This window comes from Panthera uncia, chromosome A2 (assembly GCF_023721935.1).
Source record: "Panthera uncia isolate 11264 chromosome A2, Puncia_PCG_1.0, whole genome shotgun sequence".
In the NCBI taxonomy this organism is placed as follows: Eukaryota; Metazoa; Chordata; class Mammalia; order Carnivora; family Felidae; genus Panthera; species Panthera uncia.
In genome coordinates, this window is record NC_064816.1 from 151,171,639 (window position 1) to 151,195,896 (window position 24,258).

Consider the following 24,258-nt stretch of genomic DNA (forward strand, 5'->3'; position numbering starts at 1 on the left):
AACCAACTGAGCCACCCAGGCGCCCCACAATTTCTGTCACTTTCAAGCTGTGTTTCTTAACCTCTGTGGGTCTCCTACTCCTCATCTGTAAAGTGGAGATAATAACCTTTTCTTGGCAAGGTCATTGTGAGGATTCCAAATAATGTATACAGGGTCATCAACATGAGGTCTGTAGGTGTGTTCCCAGCAATGGTGGTAATTGTTGCTAAAAGTTAATTTCACTCTTAAGCAGTTTTGCTGTATCTCTGATATTTAGAGACAATCTTTATCCTTTCCTATTGGACCCCAGGTTTTCTATCCAATTGTCAGCCAACTGATCTAGTTGTCCCAGGATTTTGCCTCCCCCACTGCACCGGCCCAACCTCTGCCTCCATGTATCTTCTCTTGGCTTCTACATGGAGCCATCCTTTCAAACAATGAGTACTTTCCTCTGTATCCAGTCAAGTCCCCTGCTACCTGTGTCTTTCCTTTTACATGTTTATGACCTTATTTTGATATCTATTTACCATATAGTCTCCTCCTTCATCTCTCCAATTTCCTATTCAAAATTACATCAATGCATTATACTTTTAACGCAAGGGGAAAGAATCACCATTATAACCCACATGTAAGTAAGAGATTGGCCAATTTATCATATCACTAAATGTGATCAACCTTTTCCTAATTCTTTTTTGTTTTTTAATCTCCCGAAATTTCTAACACCTTGCTTGTGCACACCACCTACTTTCAACGCACTTACTTGGATAATTTGCCTCCTAGTTCAGCGAGGTCTACCAGACAGCTTACCCTCTCCTTCCTCTGTCACATACAATATTCTAGAGTCATCCCTTCATCAGCACCTCCCTCTCTTAAGATTCCCCAGATCACCACATATCATTTTGGTTTAGTCCCCTTTTTCCTTAATGTGGCTTGGCCCTCAAGGTGTTCCTCTTATAAAGAAACAGATCTCTCCCTTAAAAAGAACAGAACGACCATCACTAGGCTTGTCAGGTAGATGTCATCACTGTGCTGTGGACTCCAGCCTCCCCAGTCTCCTGAGCCCATCACATCTGGTCTGCTCTCTGAGAGAGGTCTTAGCCTACTTTGAGTGTGGAGTCCTGCCTATAGATTAATTTACAGACCGCTTAATCTACCAACATTCAGCCGTTTATTTTTTCTTTCATATTTTACCTACATTTCTGCTCCCTGGCAAATTCTTTCTAGGATTCGACCGTGAAACTTTCCTGATTTCCACTGATTCCTAAGTGACCTAAGCAATTTGCAGTGTTTGTTACCATGAACTTGCCCATTCAGTACATACTCTCTCTTGGACCTTTGGCTCTTAAGTCCACCATCTTCCTTTTAATTTAGCAGATCCAAGTTTAATTTCTAGCATGGGCACTGATTATGTGAATTTAGACAATGATTTATGTAAAAAGAAAAGTGTAGATAACTTCAGACAGCTGTTCCACCTTTGGCATTGGTTGAGGACCTGCTCCTTTAAATATCATATTTTTAATTCTCTGCAACTTCCTTAGAGGTTGGCCCTGTAATTCTCAGGGAGGTTGGATATCTGACTTGGGGTCACACAACTCAGAAACAGTAGAGCAGAGCCTTGAGCCTAAGCCTGGTTGTAAATTTCATGTTTCTCTATTAATCATCTTCCAAAGGCAAGAGAGAGTTCAGAGAAAGAATCTGGGCTCCTGGGGAAGCTTCTCCTCTGCATGTATAGCTTCTCTAACTGGAACAGTTTTCTACTTACATCTTGGAGTATTCCAGGTTGCTCCAGGAAGGTAGCTCATCTGTGAGAGAGAAATAATATAATCTGGCAAAAGCCAGTTTTTTTCTAGAATCCAAACTCCTGGGGGGAAGTGCCTGCTTACAAGATGGCTTTCTGAATGTTCTTATGGTTGACTGAACACCAGCTGTGTCTTCTCTGAAACGTCTATTTAACATGACTAGGAATACATGCCAAGAGATTAACCTTGAAGGAAGTCAGGTCCAGTTGAAAATGAGCATAAGAACGCAGGGGATTTCCCATTTTCTGCCTGATAATGCTCACTTTTCTTTCAAACATGAAGTGAAACACGATTGATTTTGAGAATAATTTCCTTACTTTACTCCTTCCTAGCTGAGTTGGAGGCTCCCCCTCTATGCTGACACACACCCCTATGCATGATTCTGAGAGGGATCCTATCACAATGTGCTATTCTGTGACTTGCGACTCTCCCTCCTTGCACTGTGTGCTCTTTGATGGAAGAGTCTGGATCTCATCTTTGAATTCTCAGTACTTAGCATAGGGCCTGATGCAGAATGAATATTTGCAGTTTGTGTTTATAAAGGAGGGAGAGTGAGGGGGGGATGGAGGGACAGAGAGAGATTGGAATTTAGAGGGGTAGAAGAGGAGAGGAAAGGAGAAGAGAGAAAGAGGGAAAATGGAGAAGAAAACAGGGAGAAAAAGAGTTAAAAATAGATGAATCCAGTGAAACTACTATGAGATATTTGGATCCAAACTCCATTAATTACCTGGCTCCCACATGTTTCTCTAGTAAGGGAGCATTGCTGTTGCCTCATATCCCTGAATATAAGCTTCAATTCCTACTATATCCCACAGCTCTTAAAATATCTGAGTATTCCCCCTTTCTCTAGTGATGGTTATCCAAGTAAATGGTTGTGGGCTTTAGGGGCAAGTCTGGAGAAATCACATTGAATATACTTGTTCTGGTATTATAGGGTCCTACTTCTGGTGCTTCACACTCTTTTATTTGATGATACTTGAGCTGAGAGATGGTTCAAATCTAGAGATTGCGCAAAGGGATCATGACTCCATTGGAGTAGCTAATCTGAGCCTTCTCATTCATTCTTTCTTTCATTGTGTACACTAAGCAATACTCTTGTTGGTTGCCCATATATCTTGCCCCATGAACACCATGTTCTATTTTCTATATCCAAAGATGCAGTTCTGGCTCCTCCTGTTTGCCATTTTGACCTTGCTGTCTAATAGAGAAAGTATGTGCACTTTGCATCTGACAGTTAAGTGTTGCCATGTGGCCTCTGTTATTCTGGTCACCTGTATGCTCTTGCCGTTAGGAAGCCCAGTTCTGTAACAATATCTCCTAACAACAGCCTCAGCTGATGTCCTCCCTAACCATACATTTTTATCACCTTCTTGGTCCTCCCTCCCAAGCAACATGGCAAACTGATGGGTTTCTCAGTCTTATATAATAGCCCCATTATACATTTCTACTTTTCTAAGCCTTTTTATTCCTTCCTTCCAAGTCTTCCAAGGCAATTTTTGGCATTTTTACTTAATTTAATGAAGGCTCTCACCTTTTTCAAAATTCTATGAGTCAGAAAATTGCATACATTAGACCTTATCCCCAGGACCCTTGCCAAGGTTTTAATCCTGCATGATGGGGGAGTGGCTCCATATCAACAGACTCTCTCTTATTCAGTTTTAAGTTCCAACAATCCTTTGATCCCCCACCCTCTAAACTCACTCCTGGGCAGGCTCTTCCAGTGCCTGCTAGTGCATGTTAGTCAGTTCTTGCAGAAACTTTGATGTGTATCTCTCTTCTGCTGGCAGATTTAGCTCTTCCCTAGTTTATGTGGAGATTAAACTTAATTTATGAATATGGTAGAAGGAGAAGAGATGGATGAAGATCCTGAGGAAGATGGCATTGTCTTATAAGGCCTGTGCCTTATCTGACTTCTTTTAGTCCTAAAGGAAAGGAGGGGGCATGTCTTCCAAAAGGGGAATGCGTCATTACTGCAGATCAAGAGAGTTTAGAGGAATCTGGGGAGTTCAAAGCTCTCATTTGTATCTACCCAGAAATCATCATACTGAGACTGAGAGTCCCACTCATTTCCTATCAGGGCCCTGTCTTTGGAACAAGGAGAATTGGCAAGGTTGAATGAGCCTTCTTTGAAATTAAATTACTTTTATAATTAAATTCTGTGTCTGTTTTTCACTCTGTCAGTCCTCTGACTATACAGAATGAGTGTCTTTAATGTTGCCAAAGAGGGCCCTGGAAGTCTCACACTTAGCTTTAAATAGAGTGGAGCCTGCCATTTTCTTTCCTCAATAATGGCACTTCACAATATCTACCAAATTCCATTTTCCTTACAGTTACTATTTTCCTTGAACCTCTCAGATACTAGTCTACCAGAGTAAAAAATCTTAACAATTGCATTTGATATATCCTTATAATCATTCCAGGGTCTATCCAAGCTGTCAGTAATTGACATCTGACCAACAAGTGATCCACCTCCAGAGTCTCCTCATCTGTGTCTGCTTTTAAGACCACTTCTAATACCAACTGTTTTAGATTGGGTTCCTTAGAAATGGCCTAAGACAAGGATTTCTGAGGAAGTGATTTATGGTGGGAGTGCTCTCTGGAAAGGAAGAGTGAGGGAAGCAGAATAGGACAAGGAAAGAAAGCTACTCAAAGACGTGGTCTCAACTGAGGACTAGTTTAGCCTGGTCCCATAGGACTTTTGACAAAATAATTGTTCCATAGAGTTGGTCGCATGTTGAGACAAATGGAATGGTTTTCTGTCTCTCTCAGTCAGTCAGTCTTTCTCTGGAGAAGGGTAGGTTATAAACGTTCTGCATGAGGGGGCTCCTGTCCAGTCAAGGGCAGTTGTCTGAAGAAGGAGCCATTGGCTGAAGCCAACCCTCACAGTAGCTGGGGGATTGATGCAGTGAGTTGGTAGAGGACATGCTGAGTAGGGGATGCCAACAACCCCATTTCCACAACAACTTCCAAAAAAATCACCTCAGAAAAGACATACTTTTTTTGATCTAGTGAGAGACAGATCTCATATAAGAATGGAATTGTCTCAAGTAACTAGAGAAAATTCCAACAACAAGCGAATTTCAAGGGGGTTAGAGATAAATTATGTAATGTTTGTGTGTGTAATGTTAGAACCTGGATTACTCTTTATAAAATTAGAACAGTTTTTGTTGTCTTCAGTACAGTTGTTAACATCCTATTCTCAAAAAATGAATAGAAGGTAAAACTAAAAGTTTTTAAAAAAGAGAATTCTAGAAAAGTCTTTATTTAGTGGTGAAGAAGAGAAGATAGATTTAGAACCTGGTCAATTTTCAAAGAATGGTGCTTAGTGCTAACCCTATGGAAGAAATGCTGGAAATCTAGGGAAATAGATCATTTGTATACATGAGTGATTTGGTTAAAACTGTATCTTAAACCATGCACATTTGTGGCCTTGAGATTAATAGAAAATAAGTTTGGGAGAAAGGGCAGTGAAAAAAAAGTTTCACCAAGAGTAGACTATCTGAGCATACTGAGAACAATGGCCACAAGATAGGGGATTATCCCTCATACAAACATATCTATGGGTAGAGCAAGGAAAGGTCGACAGTGTCAAAAACATTTGGAAGATTTAAAAACATTTCACAACTATAAAGTATCAAGGTGATTATTGTTTTCTGTTAAATCCAATAATGCATATACCCAGTCTAGATACTTTAAGACCAAGGCACAGCAGCCTACCACTAAAGGAATTTGAAGCATCTGGTTCACTAAAGGCAACAAAATACCCCCAATCCAGCTCGACTTCCTCATCATATTAACTGAACTCCTCAAACTTACAACTGAACCCAAGAAGAGGTCTGCCTATTTCGAGGCACAAATACTATTTACCTCAGACTCAACTGTTCTACAGATAGTGTACAGAATTTAATTTAATTTTTTTTAACTTTAAAAAAAATCTTTACTTATTTTTGAAAGAGAGAGAAAGAGAGACAGAGCGCAAGCAGGAGAGGGGATGAGAAACAGGAAGACACAGAATCTGAAGCAGTCAGCACAGAGACTGATGCAAGGCTTGAGCTCACCAACCGCAAGATCATGACCCGAGCTGAAGTCAGACGCTTAACCAACTGAGCCACCTAGGCGCCCCAAGAATTTAATTTTAAAACATATGAGACATACACCCACACACATACACACACATGAAAAACAACCCAGTTTTAGTAGAAAAAGTAAAGTAACTAAACTCAGAGCAGATCCAGATATTGGAACTATCAGTGAGAGACTTTAAAACAACTATTTAAAAATATTTGAAGTCTCTGGAAATTGTACTAAAGGCATATAGCAAATGAAGAAACATTAATTCAAGAGAATATGCCAAGAACAGCAAGAGTCTGTGGCACTTTAAACATGACCCAACACCTTTCTCCCCCTTCCTAATTCAGTATGGGAAGGAAAGTCCACTTCAGGCAGATATAGCCAAGAACAGTGGGCTCCCTTAGCCCCAGCTCCAAGCCAAGGGCTACAGTATCTTCCCAAAAGGGGCAGGGGTCTGCATTTCTTCCTTTTCCTCCCTCACAACTACATGTTGCAAAAGCTAATTGCCAGGAGAATGCAGACAACAGGTTTGGGACTTCCTGCTCCTGCTCAGTCTTCATTCATAGAGCAGAGGTTCTACCTCAGGAACAGCACATTGAGAATATGAGGGCCTCAATCACCCTCCCTTGCAGAAAGGCAAGCCAAGAAGTTCAAAAACAATTGCTACTGCCCCATCACCCTGAAACTGAAGCAGGGGTGTCACTTGGAAAAAACTGTACCACTGTCCTCAATCCCAGCTACAGAGTCATGTCCCAGATATTTTTCCCAGGGGACAGCCAGCTCTGAAGGAACTGACTATGTGAAACAGTGTGGGGAAGTTCAAGCTTTAGAGTACTTTCAAAAACAATAAAAGTTTTGGTGGTGAGCAAAGGAGGAGTGTGGTAACTTCATAAAGGGGTACAAAGAAAAGTATAGAGCAGCTAGTTTAACAGAAACGGAGAAAGAGACAGCTAAGAAATGCCTCCCTGGGGTCAGAATAAATGTCAAACTCTGACCTCAAAAATTACCTCTGTAAAGGAATCTTAAGTTAGTTGAATCCAACTATGGAGCAATTTATGCCTCAGGACATTGTCAAAAACAGTAGAAGAATTAGCCAGCAATCAGTACAGCCTAACAACTAGGTGTGATAAGGGAAAGAGACAGTCAAAGAGAGTCCTGTTAAAACCACTGTTACATTAGGGAGATTGTGCATATGGTGAAGACTGTGGCCTCTAAGGAGTGACCCCAGAGTGTACACACTGCCAGAGAAATGGACTAAAGTAGTCCAGCCAGGATACTAAACAAATCAACAAGTAAACTGTATCAACAAGCCCCTGAGGTGGGATACCAGCATCCAGAGTGTTTTCATATAATATCTAAAATGTCTAGTTTTCAATGAAAAATTACAAGACATGCAAAGAAACAAAGTACGACATATACACAATACAAAAGGCACACAACAGAAGTTGCTTGTTGAGGGCCCAGATATCACATTTTATAGTCAAAAGACTTCAAAGTAGCCATTATAAATACGAAAGTAGCCATAAAAATATGTTCAAACAACCAAAGGGAAAAAATGCTTAAGGAAGAAAAGGAAGATATGTTGCTAAAGCTTCTCCACATAGATATTCTACAAAGAGATCAAAATTAAAAAAGAAAATCAAGTGGAAATTCAAGACTTGAAAAGCATAAGTGAAATTAAAAATTCAGTGGAAGAGAAGATGGGGTGCTTAAGTGGCTCAGCTGGTTAAGCGTCAGGTCACAATTTCATGGTTTGTGAGAACAAGCCCCACGTCAGGCTCTGTGCTGACAGTGTGGAGCCTGCTGAGGATTCTCCCTCTCCCTCTCTGTCTCTCTCTGCCCTCCCCTGTGCTCTCACTCTCTTTCTCTCTCTCTCTCAAAATTCAGTAGAAGAGCTCAATAGTAGATTTTTAACTGATAGAAAAATAAATTAATAAATTGAAGACAAATAAATAGGAATTATGCAACAAAAAGAACAGAAAGAAAAAAATAATGAAGAAAAAAGGAACAGAGCCTCAGAGAAATATGGGACTCCATTAAGGTCACCAACATATATGCAATGGGAGCACTAGAAGCATAGAAGAGACACAAAGGATAGTAAAAAATATTTAAGGAAATGATAGTTATTTTCTAAATTTTAATACCATTAATATACACATCCACAAAGGTTCAATGAAATCCAAGTAAAATAAATTCAATGAAATCCACAAACTAAAACACAATAGTGCATTTTCTAAAAGGCATAGAAAAAAATTCAAACCAGTAAAAGAAAGACATCTCAGGGAAAAGAGGACCCCAATAAGGTTAAATGCTTGACTTCTCATTGAAACATTTAAGACCAGAAGGCAATGGGATGATATAGTCAGAGTGCTGAAAGAAGAAAGTATGGTCAATAACTATGTTGTACACCTGAAATTAATATAACATTGTGTGCAAGCCATACTTAAATAAAAATAAATAAATAAATGAATAGTCAACCAAGAATCTTATATCCAGAAAAACTATCTTTCAAAAATGAAAGTCAAAAAGAGACATTGCCAGATAAACTAAAACAGACCCCTCTTATAAGAAATACTGAAGAAATCTCTTCCAACTAAAAGCAAATGACCCCAGGAAGTAATTAGAATCCATATACATGCAAAGAAACAGCATTGGTAAGGGTAATTCTGTAATGATGTAAGACAGTATAAATGTATATTTCTTCCCCTGCCTTCTATTAACTGATTTATTTTAATATAATTTAGTGTCAAGTTGGCTAACATACAGTATATAGAGTGTGCTGTTGGTTTTGGGGGTAGGTTCCAGTGATTCATCACTTACATACAACACCCAGTGCTCATCCCAACAAGTGCCCTCCTCAATGCCCACCATCCATCTTCCCCTACCGCCCCCCCATCAACCCTCAGTTTGTTCTCTGTCTTTAAGAGTCTCTTATGGTTTGCCTCCCTCTCTCTCTGTAACTATTTTCCCCCTTCCCTTCTCCCATGGTCTTCTATTAAGTTTCTCAAGTTCCACATATGAGTGAAAAATATGATATCTGTCTTTCTCTGACTATTAACTAATTTAAAAAGCAATTGTATTAAAAAATAAGTAAATAGTTGTATTGTTGAATGGATAACATAAACAAATGTAATACATTTGCCAATAATAAAACAAAGGAGGTGGATAGAGGCAGAGCTGATCTGGAGAAAGAAAATGACACCAAATGGCACCTTGAATCTGAGGAAAAAGTTAACAGTACCAGAAAAGGTAAATGAGGATAATACAACAAATGCTATAAATATATACTTGCTCTTCTTTCTTCTTCCATGTTCTTTAAAAAATATATAAAGTAAAAAAGGTTTTAAATAAAAAAATATAAAGTAATAATTGTAACAATGTATTGCTAAGCTTGCAACTATATAGACACTGTAAGAACAGTAAGAAAAGAAGGGGAGAGAGCTACATAAGAGTAATAATTCCCTAGCTAACTGGCATTGTTAGTATACATGTGAAGTGAATTCTAAATTAAGATGTACATGGCAAGTCATAGAGCATCATCAAAAAAAATGAACTTTTAAAAGTTTTAAACTTTAAAATGAAAATAATCAAAGATATCAAAATAAAAAGCCTTTAAAGACAAATATCATATGACTTCACTCATATGAGGACTTTAAGATACAAAACAGATGAACATAAGGTAAGCGAAGCAAAAATAATATAAAAACAGGGAGGGATATAAAACATAAAAGACTCTTAAATATAGAGAACAAACAGAGAGTTGCTGGAGGGGTTGAGGGAGAGGGGATGGGCTAAATGGGTAAGAGGCATTAAGGAATCTACTCCTGAAATCATGGTTACACTATATGCTAACTAACTTGGATGTAAATTAAAATATAAATAATTTTTTAAATTAAAAAATTAATTAAAAAATATAAATAAATAAATAAATAAATAAATAAATAAGAAAGCTTTTGCACAGTGAAGAAAACCACCAAGAAAATGTAAAGGCAACCCACTGAATGAGAGAAGATAGTTGCAAATGATATATTGATAAGAATTATGATCTAAAATTAAAATTATTATTAAATTATTATTTAAAAACAATACAACTGAACAGCAAAAAAAACCACCCACAAATAATCCAGTTTAAAAATAGGGGTGGGGCGCCTGGGTGGCGCAGTCGGTTAAGCGTCCGACTTCAGCCAGGTCACGATCTCACGGTCCGTGAGTTCGAGCCCCGCGTCAGGCTCTGGGCTGATGGCTCAGAGCCTGGAGCCTGTTTCCGATTCTGTGTCTCCCTCTCTCTCTGTCCCTCCCCCGTTCATGCTCTGTCTCTCTCTGTCCCAAAAAATAAAATAAACGTTGAAAAAAAAAAATTAAAAATAGGGAAAGGTCCTGAATAGACATTTTTCCAAAGAAGACTTACAGATAGCAAATAGACACATGAAATGATGCTCCATATCATTCATCATCAGGGAAATGCAAATCAAAACTACAATGAGATATCACCTCATGCCTGTCAAAATGGCTAAAGTTGGGGCGCCTGGGTGGCGCAGTCGGTTAAGCGTCCGACCTCAGCCAGGTCACGATCTCGCGGTCCGTGAGTTCGAGCCCCGCGTCAGGCTCTGGGCTGATGGCTCGGAGCCTGGAGCCTGTTTCCGATTCTGTGTCTCCCTCTCTCTCTGCCCCTCCCCCGTTCATGCTCTGTCTCTCTCTGTCTCAAAAATTTAAAAAAAAAAAAAAATGGCTAAAGTTAAAAAATACAAGAAATAACAAGTGTTGGCAAAGATGTGAAGAAAAAGAAATCCTTGTGCACAATCGGCGGCAATGTAAATTGGTGCACCCCCTGTAGAAAACAGTATGGAGTTTTCTCAAAAAAAAAAAAAATAGAAATACCATATGATACAGTAATTCTACTACTGGATATTTACCCGAAGAAAATGAAAACACTAATTAGAAAAGATACATGCACTCTTATGTTTATTACATCATTATTTACAATAGCCAAGATATGAAAGCAACCTAAATGTCTACTAATAATTGAATGGATAAATGTATATGTGTGTGTGTGTGTGTGTGTGTGTGTGTGTGTGTGTGTGTGTAAAATGGAATGGTACTCATTCATTAAAAAATAAGCTCTTGCCATTTGAGACAGTATTGACGGACCTAGAAAGTAATATATACTAAGTGAAGTAAGTCAGACATTGAAGGACAAATACCATATGATTTTACTTATATGTGGAGTCTTAAAAAAACATAACAAATGAACAAAACAAAACAAACAAGCCAAAAAAACTCAGTACAGAACAAATTGTTATTTGCCAGAGGAGGCGGGTTGGGAGATGGGTGAAATAGATAAACAGGATTAAAAAGTACAAACTTTCAGTTATGAAGTAAGCACCAAGATGAAAAGCACAGCATAGGGAATAGTCAATCATATTGTAGCAATGTTGTATGTTGACTACACTTATTGTGGTAAACACTGAGTAATGTATAGAATAGTTGAAACAATACACCATACATCTGTAACTAGTGTAACGTTGTATGTTAATTGCACTTCAATTTAAAAATAAAGAGTACTATAATCCAAGTAAATAAATAAATAAAATATTATACTAGTAAATATTGACTTCCGTAAAAGTAATGTAACTAGGATTAATATGTAAAATGATATAGTGGAAAAGGTGACCAACATGCGTAAACAAGAAGGGTTTTCAGTAGAGAAATAAAAACTGTAAGAAAGAATCAAAGGAAGATATTATAAACTAAAAAATACTGCATGAGGGGAAAAGAACTCCTTTCATAAGCTCATCAGTAGACTCAATAAAGCTGAAAAAACAATCAACAGATTTGAGAATAGGCAATATTATATATGTACAGCATATGTTTACTAAGTTTCCTACTGTCTAATTACTTGGACCAAAATATTTTATATTCCCACCAAAAATATGTAAAAGTTCTTATTCTTGCGCTATGAAAAGCCTTTGTACAAATTAGAAAAGGCATCCTTTCTGCATTACTGAAGGAGAAAAAAATGACAGACCTCAGAAAATGAATGTGGATGTGGGTGAATACCTTTGTGACAACCTTCAGCCCTTTCTCTAGCCAATGAAGTCCCATGACAACCCACTGGTTGGCTAGCAGAACATGGGTTGGATTAAGGCCCCACTCAACACCTCATCTAGTGCTCATATGAGGTGAAATCAGCTAGGTCATATGTGGTGGTCTTCCTTGTCCTCATCAAATGGAAGGCATCCCCACACAGCACTCTTTGCAAACCTGTGGAACACCATCATCCACTGCTGGGTGGCTCAATATATCCACCCAGTTCAGGGCTGGCAGGAGGTGCTGAGTGTTATCATTTAATCAACACCTTCCATCAAATCCCTTCCTCAAACATTATGAATATCCTACAACTGCATTGCTAAATAGCCATGCCCTGGAATTCCTGAAGGACTGTGAGTTAAGAGGGTAGCTTCTCATTCCTTTGATGCTCCCCACGGAGAAGATCTATGGAAAGATACTAATACACATGGATTTGGGAGACAAAGAAATAAGGCATCATGAAGCCTGAAGTCTGGGTCTGGGAGCAGTCTCACTAGAAATAGTTGATTTAAGCAGCTGTAGAATGCTAATTCTCTGTAGAATTAGTCATTTAATTCTTATTTGTCTCAATTCCCAAACATCCCAAAATATTTCATATATTTACTTCACAAAGATTTACTGAAAAAAAAAAAGTATTCCAATCCCCATCTCACCAATCTAGGTTGCTTCTGTGGCAAAAAAAAAATGTATATAACATTTTATTTACTTTGCAGTAGAATGGAACAAGAATAAACCGCATAATAAACCAGAAGAGTAAGAGAGAAACACAATATTTAAAATATATGTGGCGATCTTGTCAAGAAATTGGACAAAATATAGAAAAAGTCTACAACAGATAACAATGGTGACAGCAACAACAAAAGTGAGCTTCTCTTCCTTGGTACTCTAATTATTCCAGACCTGCACCCTTAGCCTTCTCCCATATCCTTCCTCCATCAGGATACACATTTTGAGAAAGGGATTATAAGCGAATTAACTGAGCTATAGATTGCTACAAAAATATATGTGTTTCTTTTCTCTACTTCCTCCCACTTCCCAAAGATATGCTTCCATAGTTCAATAGTGGAAGCAGCAGGAACTGATGAATGAGATTCTAGTGAGCACAGATGGGTTTCATTTTCATCTTCTTTGTCTTCTTCCATGGCCTGACTGGAAACTGTACATACCATTTGCTTCTGAAAGGATGATAATGATAAGAGAGGAATTAGGGTTTTCTAGGTTACTTAATAATCCCCAATGATTACTGTGTTTCCACACAAAATTGACATAGAAGAATCAATCCTTGACCAGTCGACAGCAGCGTTTCATACCATCCCGAAGGGCCTCTTTGACTTTGTCATTCCTCAGGGTGAAGATGAAAGGGTTCAGGAAAGGGGTTACCACAGAAATAAACAGGGAAACTATCTTGTTGTACTCAGCAGCCTGTGTTTGCTTAGGTTTTACAAACAGGAACAAGCAGCTTCCGTAGCCAATCACAACAAAGATGAAGTGAGAGGCACACGTAGAGAAGGCTTTCCTCCGGCCCGAGGCTGTGGGAATCTTGAGGATGGTAGAGATGATGTAGGTGTAGGAGACAATTGTTGGGGCCAGCGAACCAATGATAATGACAACAGCCATTAAGAAGAGAACAAACTCTGTGAAAAGAGTGTCACCACAGGATAGTTTGAGCAGTTGCCCTCGGTCACAGAAAAAATGGTCTAACAGATTTGACTTGCAGAATGTAAACTGAAATGTGGCATAGACTGGCCATATTTCAGAAAGGAACCCAAACACCCATGACACAATGACCACCCAGATGCAGGTGTGGCTGTTCATAATGATGTTGTACCTCAAAGGGTTACAGACAGCCACGTAACGATCCACAGCCATCGCTCCCAGTAATGCGAACTCTGTGGTCCCCACAGCAAGGTACAGGAAGAGCTGGGTGACACATGCAGCCAGAGATATTGTCTGTATCCCAGGGAGCAGCAATCCCCAAAGCATCACAGGCACGATAATAGTTGTAACCAATATCTCCAAGGCAGAGAGATGACCAAGGAAGAAATACATAGGGGACCACAGACGTTTATCCACACAGACAATCATGATGATGACTGTGTTTCCCATTAACGTTGCTGAGTAGAAGAAAAAGAATATGGCAAAAAGAATGTGGTGTAGTTCTTGGGACCCAGGAAAGCCTAGAAGGCAGAACTCAGTGGCACTAGAGAGGTTGTTCATCATTTACTCCTTGTTTCTGTTTTTGTAAAACCTAGAGCTTGAAGACTGGTAACATGGCTCCACATGGTCCTGTTCTCCAAAGAGAAGGAAGACAGGTTAGGATGAGAAACTATCTCCAACCTGAAGACCAGGTGAAAAGCCCCAACTGCAATGCTCTGCACAAGGCCACACCTCAATGTGGTGACCTCCAATCTACCTCAAGATCACCTGTCTTGAAGATGAAGACTCCTTCATCTCTATAGAGGATAAGAACCCTTTCTTGTTTTTTTACACCACTGGATATGCCTTCTTTCAGGGGACAGAGGATAAGAGTGTTAAACTGGCCACTTATGAAGCTGTGTTGATCAGCCACACCAGGCCTGGGATTGTGTCATTTCCTCTTATGTTAATTGTAGCAGATGATACAAAGGTGTTCTAGGTGATGTTCAAAACATGGAATATTGAACCCTGTGCCTCATCCTTACTAGTACTGTCTAGACTTATCGTGGGGGCAGTAGAAAAGCAGCAGAGGACTAAGACCAACACCTCTGCTTTCCCCAGAGTGTAAACTTCCATTGTACAGAGCAGAAACATCTATAAATGAGAACTATAGAACTTGAGATAGTTTCCCAGGGAAGAATCATTCTTCTCTAACTCCATGTGATTTGCAAAGTGCTGGGAGGGAGGAAAAGTGGCACCTGGCACTGACAAGGATAGATATGAGGGCAGTAGGCCCTTAGGATGTCTGCCTGGAACTTGACCTCTCACTTTTTTCATCCTATTACTCAAATGTCATCTCCTCAGAGAATTCTATCCAGTAATCCAACACCATTTAGGAATGGCTTGCTGTTACCATTCTTTGTAGCACTTTTTATTACCTGATTTGATATGTATACTAACTTTATTCCTTATTTTAACATTAAGCAAATTCAGCAGTGGATAGAACAAACAAAAATTCCTGCCCTATGGAGCTCACATTCAAGGGGAGGGTGGATGCCAGATTATATATAAGACAAGTAAGTACAATTATGATGCTAGTCTATTCATCATGCTGGAATAAACATAAGGCAAGGAAGAAGGACAGGAAATCTAATTTCATGTATTCACAGTTCATCTATGATACTAGAATATAAACTGTATGAAGGCAGGACATGTGTGTATATATCTATCTATATCTGTATCTGTATCTACATCTATATTTATATCTATATTATTGTTGAGCTATAAAGTCATGCTGATAAATTTCCCTACATGATAGTTGCTTGGATGTGTGCTATATGGTTAAATAGTACTTGATGTTCATTAAAGCAGCCGGGCCATACCCCGTGGAGCCTACTCTTCTTGATTTGCTTTCATGGCTCACATTACCATTTCCCCTTCCTCCCTTCCCTTACTCACGCCACCTCCTCTAAGCCTCTGAAGGTTGGAATGATGGGAAAACAGGTTAAGAACAGTATTGTGGGGATGGCTCAGTGATCTGCATTGCTAAAATGTCTGTGTATTGGGCACTGGGTGAAAAAATATAGAAGAATCTTAGCAGTGACTGTTTTTAACATTGGAACAGAGGAGAAATAAATCTGCTCTCTGCTGTGTAGAGGGGATTCGGTGATGTCCTCAACCACTCTTTAAGCTCTGGGCCTCCTTTATTCTAACAGGTAGCCAAGCCCAGAACTCCAATCTGATCTTCTCCTACTCTTTCCTTCCTAGAGGAAAACCCTGAGAAAATACTCACCCCCATGGAGGGGCCTCTCCACCCTTCTCAGACTCTCCAGGACTTGGATAACTTGTCTGGTTACTGCTGATGCATATACAGGGGCCACAGCAACTTACTCAACAGGAGCTGAGCAGAAACTCCAGAAATAACAGCATTGTGGGAACTGAGGGTCTCTTTCTCTCTCCTTCCCTCCCACTACCCTCCTTCCCAAGGAGACTTAGTCACTGAGGTACCTGTTCTTAATTAGCCCAGGTTCAGGGCGTCCCTAAGCAATCAGACTGCGGAAAGCAGAACAAATTTTAGTTATTCCCTTTTTTGACCAATTAAGGGTCAGAACTTTTGAAACTTTTTGCTTAATGAAGAAACCTGAAATCTCACCAATCACAGGCTTTCAATACCAAAACTGCCTCCTCAAAGGCCCCAAGTCTAGGATTTAAGAGACATCTCAGGCTCTAAGCAGATTACCCCTTCTGCCCTATATCCTAGACTCTTCTCTGATTCTCTTAGCTATTCAGAGAAAAAATCATCCCCTAACCCCCAATAGGACACATTACAATTGACATCTAAAATGTGCACCAGTATCCTAAAAGCATGCATATTGGTCTCAGTCAAAGCCTTAACTTCACCAGAAATCCCCTACAAAGCCTGTTTCCTCCTTCACTCATTTCATAGAGAGGCTCCTGCTCCTAACTCTGAGGACCTTCCAGAAAACTGGGGAGAGTTTCTGCCTCCAAATTGTACTTCGCTCTCTGCTACTGTCTCAGGTTTCCACTCTTCTGAACACACATGCATCTGTATGCATTCAAGCAAGATTCTTACATTTATTTCTATGGTGTGTCCATGTTTGCCAGCTGGGCACTTCAAAGTGGGAAGCCTAAGGACAGACAATGCAGGCAGTTATATCTACAACCTGAACCAACTAACAAATGTAAATTGTAAGTCTGCTTTATGCTAGAGCAAGACAGAAAAAATGGCAGCTACAACCATTTATCTGGATTTGGGATTTCATTTGAAGTATACCTGTTAAATCTGAGAGTGTCAATAGATGCAGAAGGGTATAATTTGGGAATAATCTTCCTTCCCATTTCTAATGTTGCCAAGCCCAACTAGATTGCCATATAATATTAGAAAAAATTTATAAGTATGTATCTGCATATTCTTTATAGAAAATCCTGTGAAAATCTATTTTAAAACCTTTTCTCTCTCATTAACAATATATAAAAATAGATAAAAATAGATATATATGGGAATGCAAGCTGGTGTAGCCACTCTGGAAAACAGTTTGGAGGTTCCTCAAAAAATTAAAAATAGAACTACCCTATGGCCCAGCAATTGCACTACTAGGTATTTATACAAGAGAAACAGGTATACTGTTTCGAAGGGACACATGCACCCCAATGTTTATAGCAGCACTATTAACAATAGTCAAAGTATGGAAAGAGCCCAAATGTCCATCGATGGATTAATGGATAAAGACAATGTGGTGTATATATACAATGGAGTATTACTCGGCAATCAAACAGAATGAAATCTTGCCATTTGCAACTATGTTGATGGAACTGGAGGGTATTAGGCTAAGCGAAATTAGTCAGAGAAAGACAACTATCATATGACTTCACTCATATGAGGACTTTAAGACACAGAACAGATGAACATAAGGGAAGGGAAGCAAAAATGATATTTAAAAAAGCGAGGGGAACAAAACACAAGAGACTCTTAAATATTGAGAACAAACAGAGGGTTACTGGAAGGATTGTGGGGGGGTGGGGAATGGGCTAAATGGGTAAGGGGCATTAAGAAATCTACTCCTGAAATCATTGTTGCACTATATGCTAACTCATTTGGATGTAAATTAAAGAAAAAAAATAGAAGCTCCTGTAACAGGAAAACTAAATGAATAAAAATTTTAAAAAATAGATATAAAGCCAAAAAAAATAGATATAAAGCATATCTATACATGTTGCCCACTTTTATCTCTGCATAGTGTTCCATTATAGGGATGCCCATTCTTTATTAGTTAGCCCTCTGCTGATCATTGCTTATTGTGTTCATTTTATTGTGAAAAATGATGCTATAAATATCTTTATACATCATAACTCCATACACATTGATATTTCTGATAAATCCCTAGACTGGGCACTTATAAGGTAGATATGTTAAAGGTATTGGTTTCTATTAACACCAATTATACTCCAAAGATTTTGGATTGATTCACACTGACACTAAGACTGTGTGATAAGAGCACTCTTGATTTCCTGATCTGCTACTAACCAAAGATATGATCATAATTCATTTAAATTAAAGACAACTATATTAAAATACCTTAAATGAGAAATCAATTGGAAAACCTGCTGAAGTAGAAAATGTTTTGAAAGTTAAAAATTACCAAAACTGATTCAAAAAGAAATTAAACACGTTTCCTAAGTATTCCTAATATGGAAAATATTTGAATTCATAATTCAAAATGCTCCCACACAGAAAACTATACTTTCAAGTGGCTTTACTGGTATATTCTATCAAATTTTTAAGGAAGAAATATTTCCAATTCTACATAGAATTTTCCAGAAAATTGAGTGCAAGGGAACGCTGGTCATTAATTTTATGAGGTCAGAATTAAATCTTGATACCAAGGACACTGAAAGAAAAGAAAACTAAGAACCAATATCCTTTGTGAATATGAAAGGAAAAATCCTTAGTAAAATATGAGAAAATAAAATCCAGCAATACTTAAAGAGAATAATGTGCCATAAAAAAAAAGGATGGTTTTATTCCAGATATGCTAGGTTAGGTTAACATTGGGAGATTAATATAATTCACCATATGAACAGAAATAAAGAGAAAAACCACATGGTCACTTAAACAAGAGCAGAGAAGGCATTTCACTAAAATCAACATCCACTGATGAAAAACTCTGATCAAACTAGGAACAAATGGAATCTTCTTTAAACTCATAAATAGAACCCACCAAAAATCTAATTCTAACATGAAACCTAATGATGAAAGACCTAATTTCTTCCTCCAAGATAGGGAGGAAGGCAACAATATCTGTTCTCACCAATTCTATTCAACATTAAACTGGACATCCTAGCTAATGCATTAAGGCAAGAAAATGAAATTAAAAGCATACGGTTAGGAAATAAAGAAAAAATATTTATTTGCAGATTACATAATCCATTATGCAGAAAATCCTCAGAGATCCACAAAACAAAAACAAAAACAAAAACAAACAAAAACTTCCCAGAAATAATGAGTGATTACCAGGCCCACAGGACAAAGCCCTCAATATATAAAAATCTATTGTATTGTTACATACTAGCAAGAAACCAGAGATGGAAATAAAAATTATAATTTATAATAAGATGCAAAAAATGAAATACTAAAAGATAACTCAACAAACTGTACATGACTATACACTTGAAACTATAAAACATGGCTGATATAAACTGAGAAATACCTAAATAAATTAACATTGTATTTTCATGAATCAGAAGCTTGAATTTTGTTTAAATGCCTTTTTTTTTTTAAATTAGTCTCTAAATTCAATAAAATGTCACTCACAATCCCAGGAAGTTTTTATTTTAATATTGAAAAGCTGACTCTAAGATTTCTATGCAACTATGAAGAACTAAGAAGAGCCAAAAGAATTTTGAAAAAGAACAAAAAAGGTGGGAGACTCACAATACCTTATTTACAACTTAATTTAAGTTACAGTAATCAAAACACTATCTTACTTACATACTATGATTAGATCACAGACATAAACCAATAAAATAGAATAGAGAATTCAGACACAAAGGCCAACATACATCTTTAATTGATTTTGACCACATGAAGTGTTGGTGAAGGTGTGGAGAAACTGGATCTTTCGTACACTGCTGGTGATATAAACAACAACACGTAAACATACACTTACCCTACAAAGCCATAATTCAACTTCACTCTTAGATATTTTCCCAATCTATAAGAAAACACACACCACAAAAGACATCTCCGTGAATGCAATTTTATTCACAATAAACTCGAAAAACCCAAGTAATGCTTAATAAGTGAATGGATAAATAAATGGTACATTCATACAGTGGAACACCACTCAGAAATAAAAATCTATTGATAGATGCACCATCATGGATAATTCTGTACAGGGCTACAGTAAGCAAAAGAATCCTGACATAAATATTATTATTTCATTAATAAGCTCAAGAAACAAAAAATCTGATCTATAATAACAGAAAACAGCCTGAGGTTAGGAATGAAAATGGAGATTTATTCAAAAGGAGCACAAAGAAACCTTTAGGGTGATGAACGTATTTTATAATTTGGTTGTGATAGCTACATGTGTGTATACATTTGTTAAAACTCACTGAAATTTACACATCAAATGGCTACATTATTGTATGAAAATTAACATTAAAAATGTTGAAAATATTTTTTAAATAAACCCAAACTATAACAGGAGAGGGCTCATCATTAAGGGATTGATGGGTAGAGAAATGAGGTAAGGTTAAGTGAAGTATAAAGTTATATTAAGTATAAAGTATATAAGGCTTTATATACTTTAGGCTATACTGAAGGCTAAAACAGAATAGGTAGACAAAGTAAGGTATGTCGAATATGGTTGTGGATTAGGTGTGAGGATGGGGAAAGTTAAAAGAACACAAGGTGAAGACCAGGCTTAACTAACCCTAATGGATGTCAGAATGTAACAAGTAATTTCCAGACCATTCTCCAAACAGATGTTCTCTTTGACCATGTTCTATCACCTTTTTGAGTAACTTTCTGCAAGCACCTCTTAAGTTTACAAACAAACTTTAGTTTGTAAAATGGATGACAGATATAAACCACCAGTAAAGCTTATAACATGAGAGCACAATTTTAAAATATTCGTCTTTGGTGAAAGTTAAAGGATCTCAAGACAGTGAACAATCGTGGATAAACTATTGAGATTAGAATCAGGAACCTGAATGCTAATTCCTTTTCATACCCACTAGCTATGTTATATTCAATTCGGTGTGTGAGTGTTCAACTCTCTGGCTTTGGTTTTCTCTTCTGAAATATCAGGGCAGTGAGGTACAGGATGTCTGACCTCTCTTTCAGAATCTCTACCTTGCCCAAAGTGAAGGGGCAAGGAGCAGAAACTGAGCTAGTCCTTGAGCCTTGTAATGATGTACTGAGCCTCTCAGCCTCCTGCTGAGGCTCTCCACTCATTACCTTTGGTCATGGAACCCCTCTGCAAAGCTAAACTTTTTGTCAGAATCAGCTCTTTCCAGATAACATCATGGGCATTCATAGACCACACCAGACTCGGTACCTAAAGTTACCCTTGCTTACTGGATTGTTTATGTGAGTAAAGCTGGTGACTGCCCAAACTCAAAGTTGGCCAAACCTGAAGGCCATTCCATGTCTATATTTTTTCCATATTCCACATAAGCACACTGGAGACACAGGTAAGAGGAGAAGTCAACATGGACCAGAGAAAGAGCCATCTTGATGATCTAGGAGGACAGATAGGGTTATTACCCCAAGTGCTGAATGCCTGCCCACAAAAGTAGGGATGAGAGGAAATTATCCTTACTTGCCTGCCTCAAAAGTCGGCTAACTGACCTTCACGTCTGCCATCACTTCCCTCTTTCTACTCTGTTCTCCCCATAACTGCTTGAGTGATCTTTTAAGACACAGATTGGATCAGGTCTCTCCCCTGATTAAAACCTTCTCACTGCTCATTGGTCACTGTCCCGAGTGCCCTAAGGATCTATATGATTTCTAGAAATGCTTTTCTCTAATGTCGTCTGTCTTTCCCTTCCTTCACCCCATGCTTCCCGGCAGCACTGACATTCTTTTAGTTCTTTCAAGGGCTTTAGTGCATGCTCTTAATGCACTCTTAATGTGCTCGCTCCATTCCCACCCAGCTTTGCCTTGTTCATGCCACACATCAGTTAATGATCACTTTATTTTTGTAACTTTTTAAAAAATGTTTATTTATTTAATAATTCTTTGAGAGTTATTATAAATAATCTCTTTGAGAGAAGAGAGCACAAACAGGGAAGGGGCCAAGAGACAGGGAGACACAGAATCCAAAGGAGGCTCTGAGCTATCAGCACAGAGCCCAATGCCAGGCTCAAACCCACAAACCGTGATATCATGACCTAAGCTGAAGTTGGATGCTTAGCCAACTGAGCCACTGAGCCACTGAGCACCCCATGATCCTTTCTTATAGGGGCTTTCCCTAACCTCCACAGACATATTCAGGTTCCCTGTCAGGTGTTCTCCAAATACCCTTGTAGTAGATGCTATGTGCCTTCCCCAGACCTCCCTCAGGACCAAGGTACTTGCCCCCCACCCCATAGCTGAGGTTATCCCTAGAAATTGCTCTCAGTTAAGCATAAGTGCCTCCACCAAGATTATAGCCTTTCCTCTAAGGTAGCCTGTACCCAATGACCTGTAGATGCAGGAGTGCAAATGTCCAGCTCCTGTGTTTGAGGTAGGGACACAAGTCAGCACAATTCTAAAGAGCCATCCTAGCTCCAGGGCTCCCGGGGGGATTGGTTCCTCCTGGGGTTGAAGCCTCTGTGGCAACTTCATTACCAGTCAGCTTCCCCTCTGCCCAAACATATTCTCCCCCACACCTTTACAGGAATTGTCTCAAAGATCACTCCCAGACTTAAGACAACCTCACAATTTCTTTCCTGAATGATCCACAGTTTTAATTATATATTTTGTGTGTGTGTGTGGTTTCACTCTGTATGGTGTATCTCTTCACCAAATATGCTCTATCAGGGAAGAGACCATGTCCACTGTGTTTCCCACTATATTTTCAGCACACTGTATGAAAGGTAACTGTTATTCAAAAAATGTTCTTGCTGAATGATCTGTTCTTAATTTTCAATCAAGTTGGACTCTTTCATAGTTTCAAAAACCATTTATATTTTTCTTTATTGAACTTACCAATTTAGAAGGGAACTTTATGCACAAATAAAGCAAAACTTTATTTTAAAAATTAAAAATTGGGGCACCTGGATGGCTTAGTCAGTTAAGCCTCTGAGTCTTGATTTCAACTCAGGTCATGATCTCATGGGTTCATGAGACTGATCCTTGTTTCAGCGTCTGTGCTGATGGAGCCTGCTTGGGATTCTCTCCTTCTCACTCTCTCTCTGTCCCTTCTCTGTTCACATGCACTCCCTCTCTCAAACACTTAAAAATTTTTTAGTAACACTTTATTTATTCATTCATTCATTTATTTATATTTTTATAGTTAAATATTTTATTCTTATGTGGTTAACTTTAAGTCTTTTAGTATCCTGGGGTCTGTGTTTTCCTCAGAAAAGTCTATGTTCATAATCCAAGTAACTACAAAAGGAGTGAAGAAAAATGAACATAGTTGCAGAGAAATAAGGGTGTCTATTAAGTGCACTAAATACAAGCTGTGGTGACACTAGAATAGGAGAGACAAAGGAGAGTAAGAAATTTTCAAAGAAATGATGATCAAAAACTTTCCAAATTTCATGAGAAACATTAATTTACACACCCAAGAAAACCAATGAACTCCAATGAAATGAATTCAAAGAGATCTGCACACAAATACATAATACTAAAATTACTAAAAGACAAAGAACAAATCTTTAAAGCAACGAGAAAAAAATGATTCCTCACATACAAGGAGACTCCATTAATATTAACAGGTGACTTCTCCTGGAAACAGTTAAGACTAGAAGGTAATGGGATGACATATTGAAGTGCTTAAAGAAAAAACATGGTCAATCAAGAATCTTATATCCACCAAAACTACCTTTCAAAACTGAAAGCAAAGGAAAGACACATAACTCCCAGAAAAACTCAGGGCACCAGGGTGGCTCAGTTGGTTAAGCATCTGACTTTGGCTCAGGTCATGATCTCATGGTTCTTGAGTTGGAGCCCTACACTGGGCTCTGTGCTGACAGCTCAGTCCCTGGAGCCTGCTTCAGATTCTGTGTCTCCCTCTCTCTGTCCCTCCACAATTCTCTCTCTCTCTCTTAAAAATAAACATTAAAAAAAAACCTCCCAGAAAAACTCAAACAGAAAATTTGTTGTTAACAGAGTCTTCATACAAGAAATACCAAAGAAATTTGTTCCAACTAAAAGCAAATCATCCCATCATCTACTGCTGGGTGGCTCAATATCTCCACCCAGTTCAGGGCTGGCTGGAGTTGCTGAGTGTTACCATTTAATCAATACCTTCCTGGGGCACCTGGGTGGCTCAGTCAGTTAAGAGTCTGACTCTTAAATTTTGCCCAGGTCAAAATCTCAGGGTAGTGAGGTCCAGCCCTGTGTCACTAATAGCATGGAGCCTGCTTGGGATTCTCTATCTCCCCTCCTCTCCTCTCCTTTCTTCTTCTTCTTCTTCTTCTTCTTCTTCTTCTTCTTCTTCTTCTTCTTCTT

The 24,258-nt window shown here is 38.5% G+C and overlaps 1 protein-coding gene across 1 annotated transcript; it reads right to left on the bottom strand.

Moving 5' to 3' along the window:
- Positions 1-13,211: 13,211 nt before the first annotated feature.
- On the bottom strand, positions 13,212-14,156 carry LOC125930239 (olfactory receptor 9A4-like). Its single transcript, XM_049642008.1, has one exon. The coding sequence runs from the start codon at positions 14,154-14,156 to the stop codon at positions 13,212-13,214; it is 945 nt and encodes a 314-aa protein (XP_049497965.1).
- Between the last annotated feature and the right edge of the window lie 10,102 nt (positions 14,157-24,258).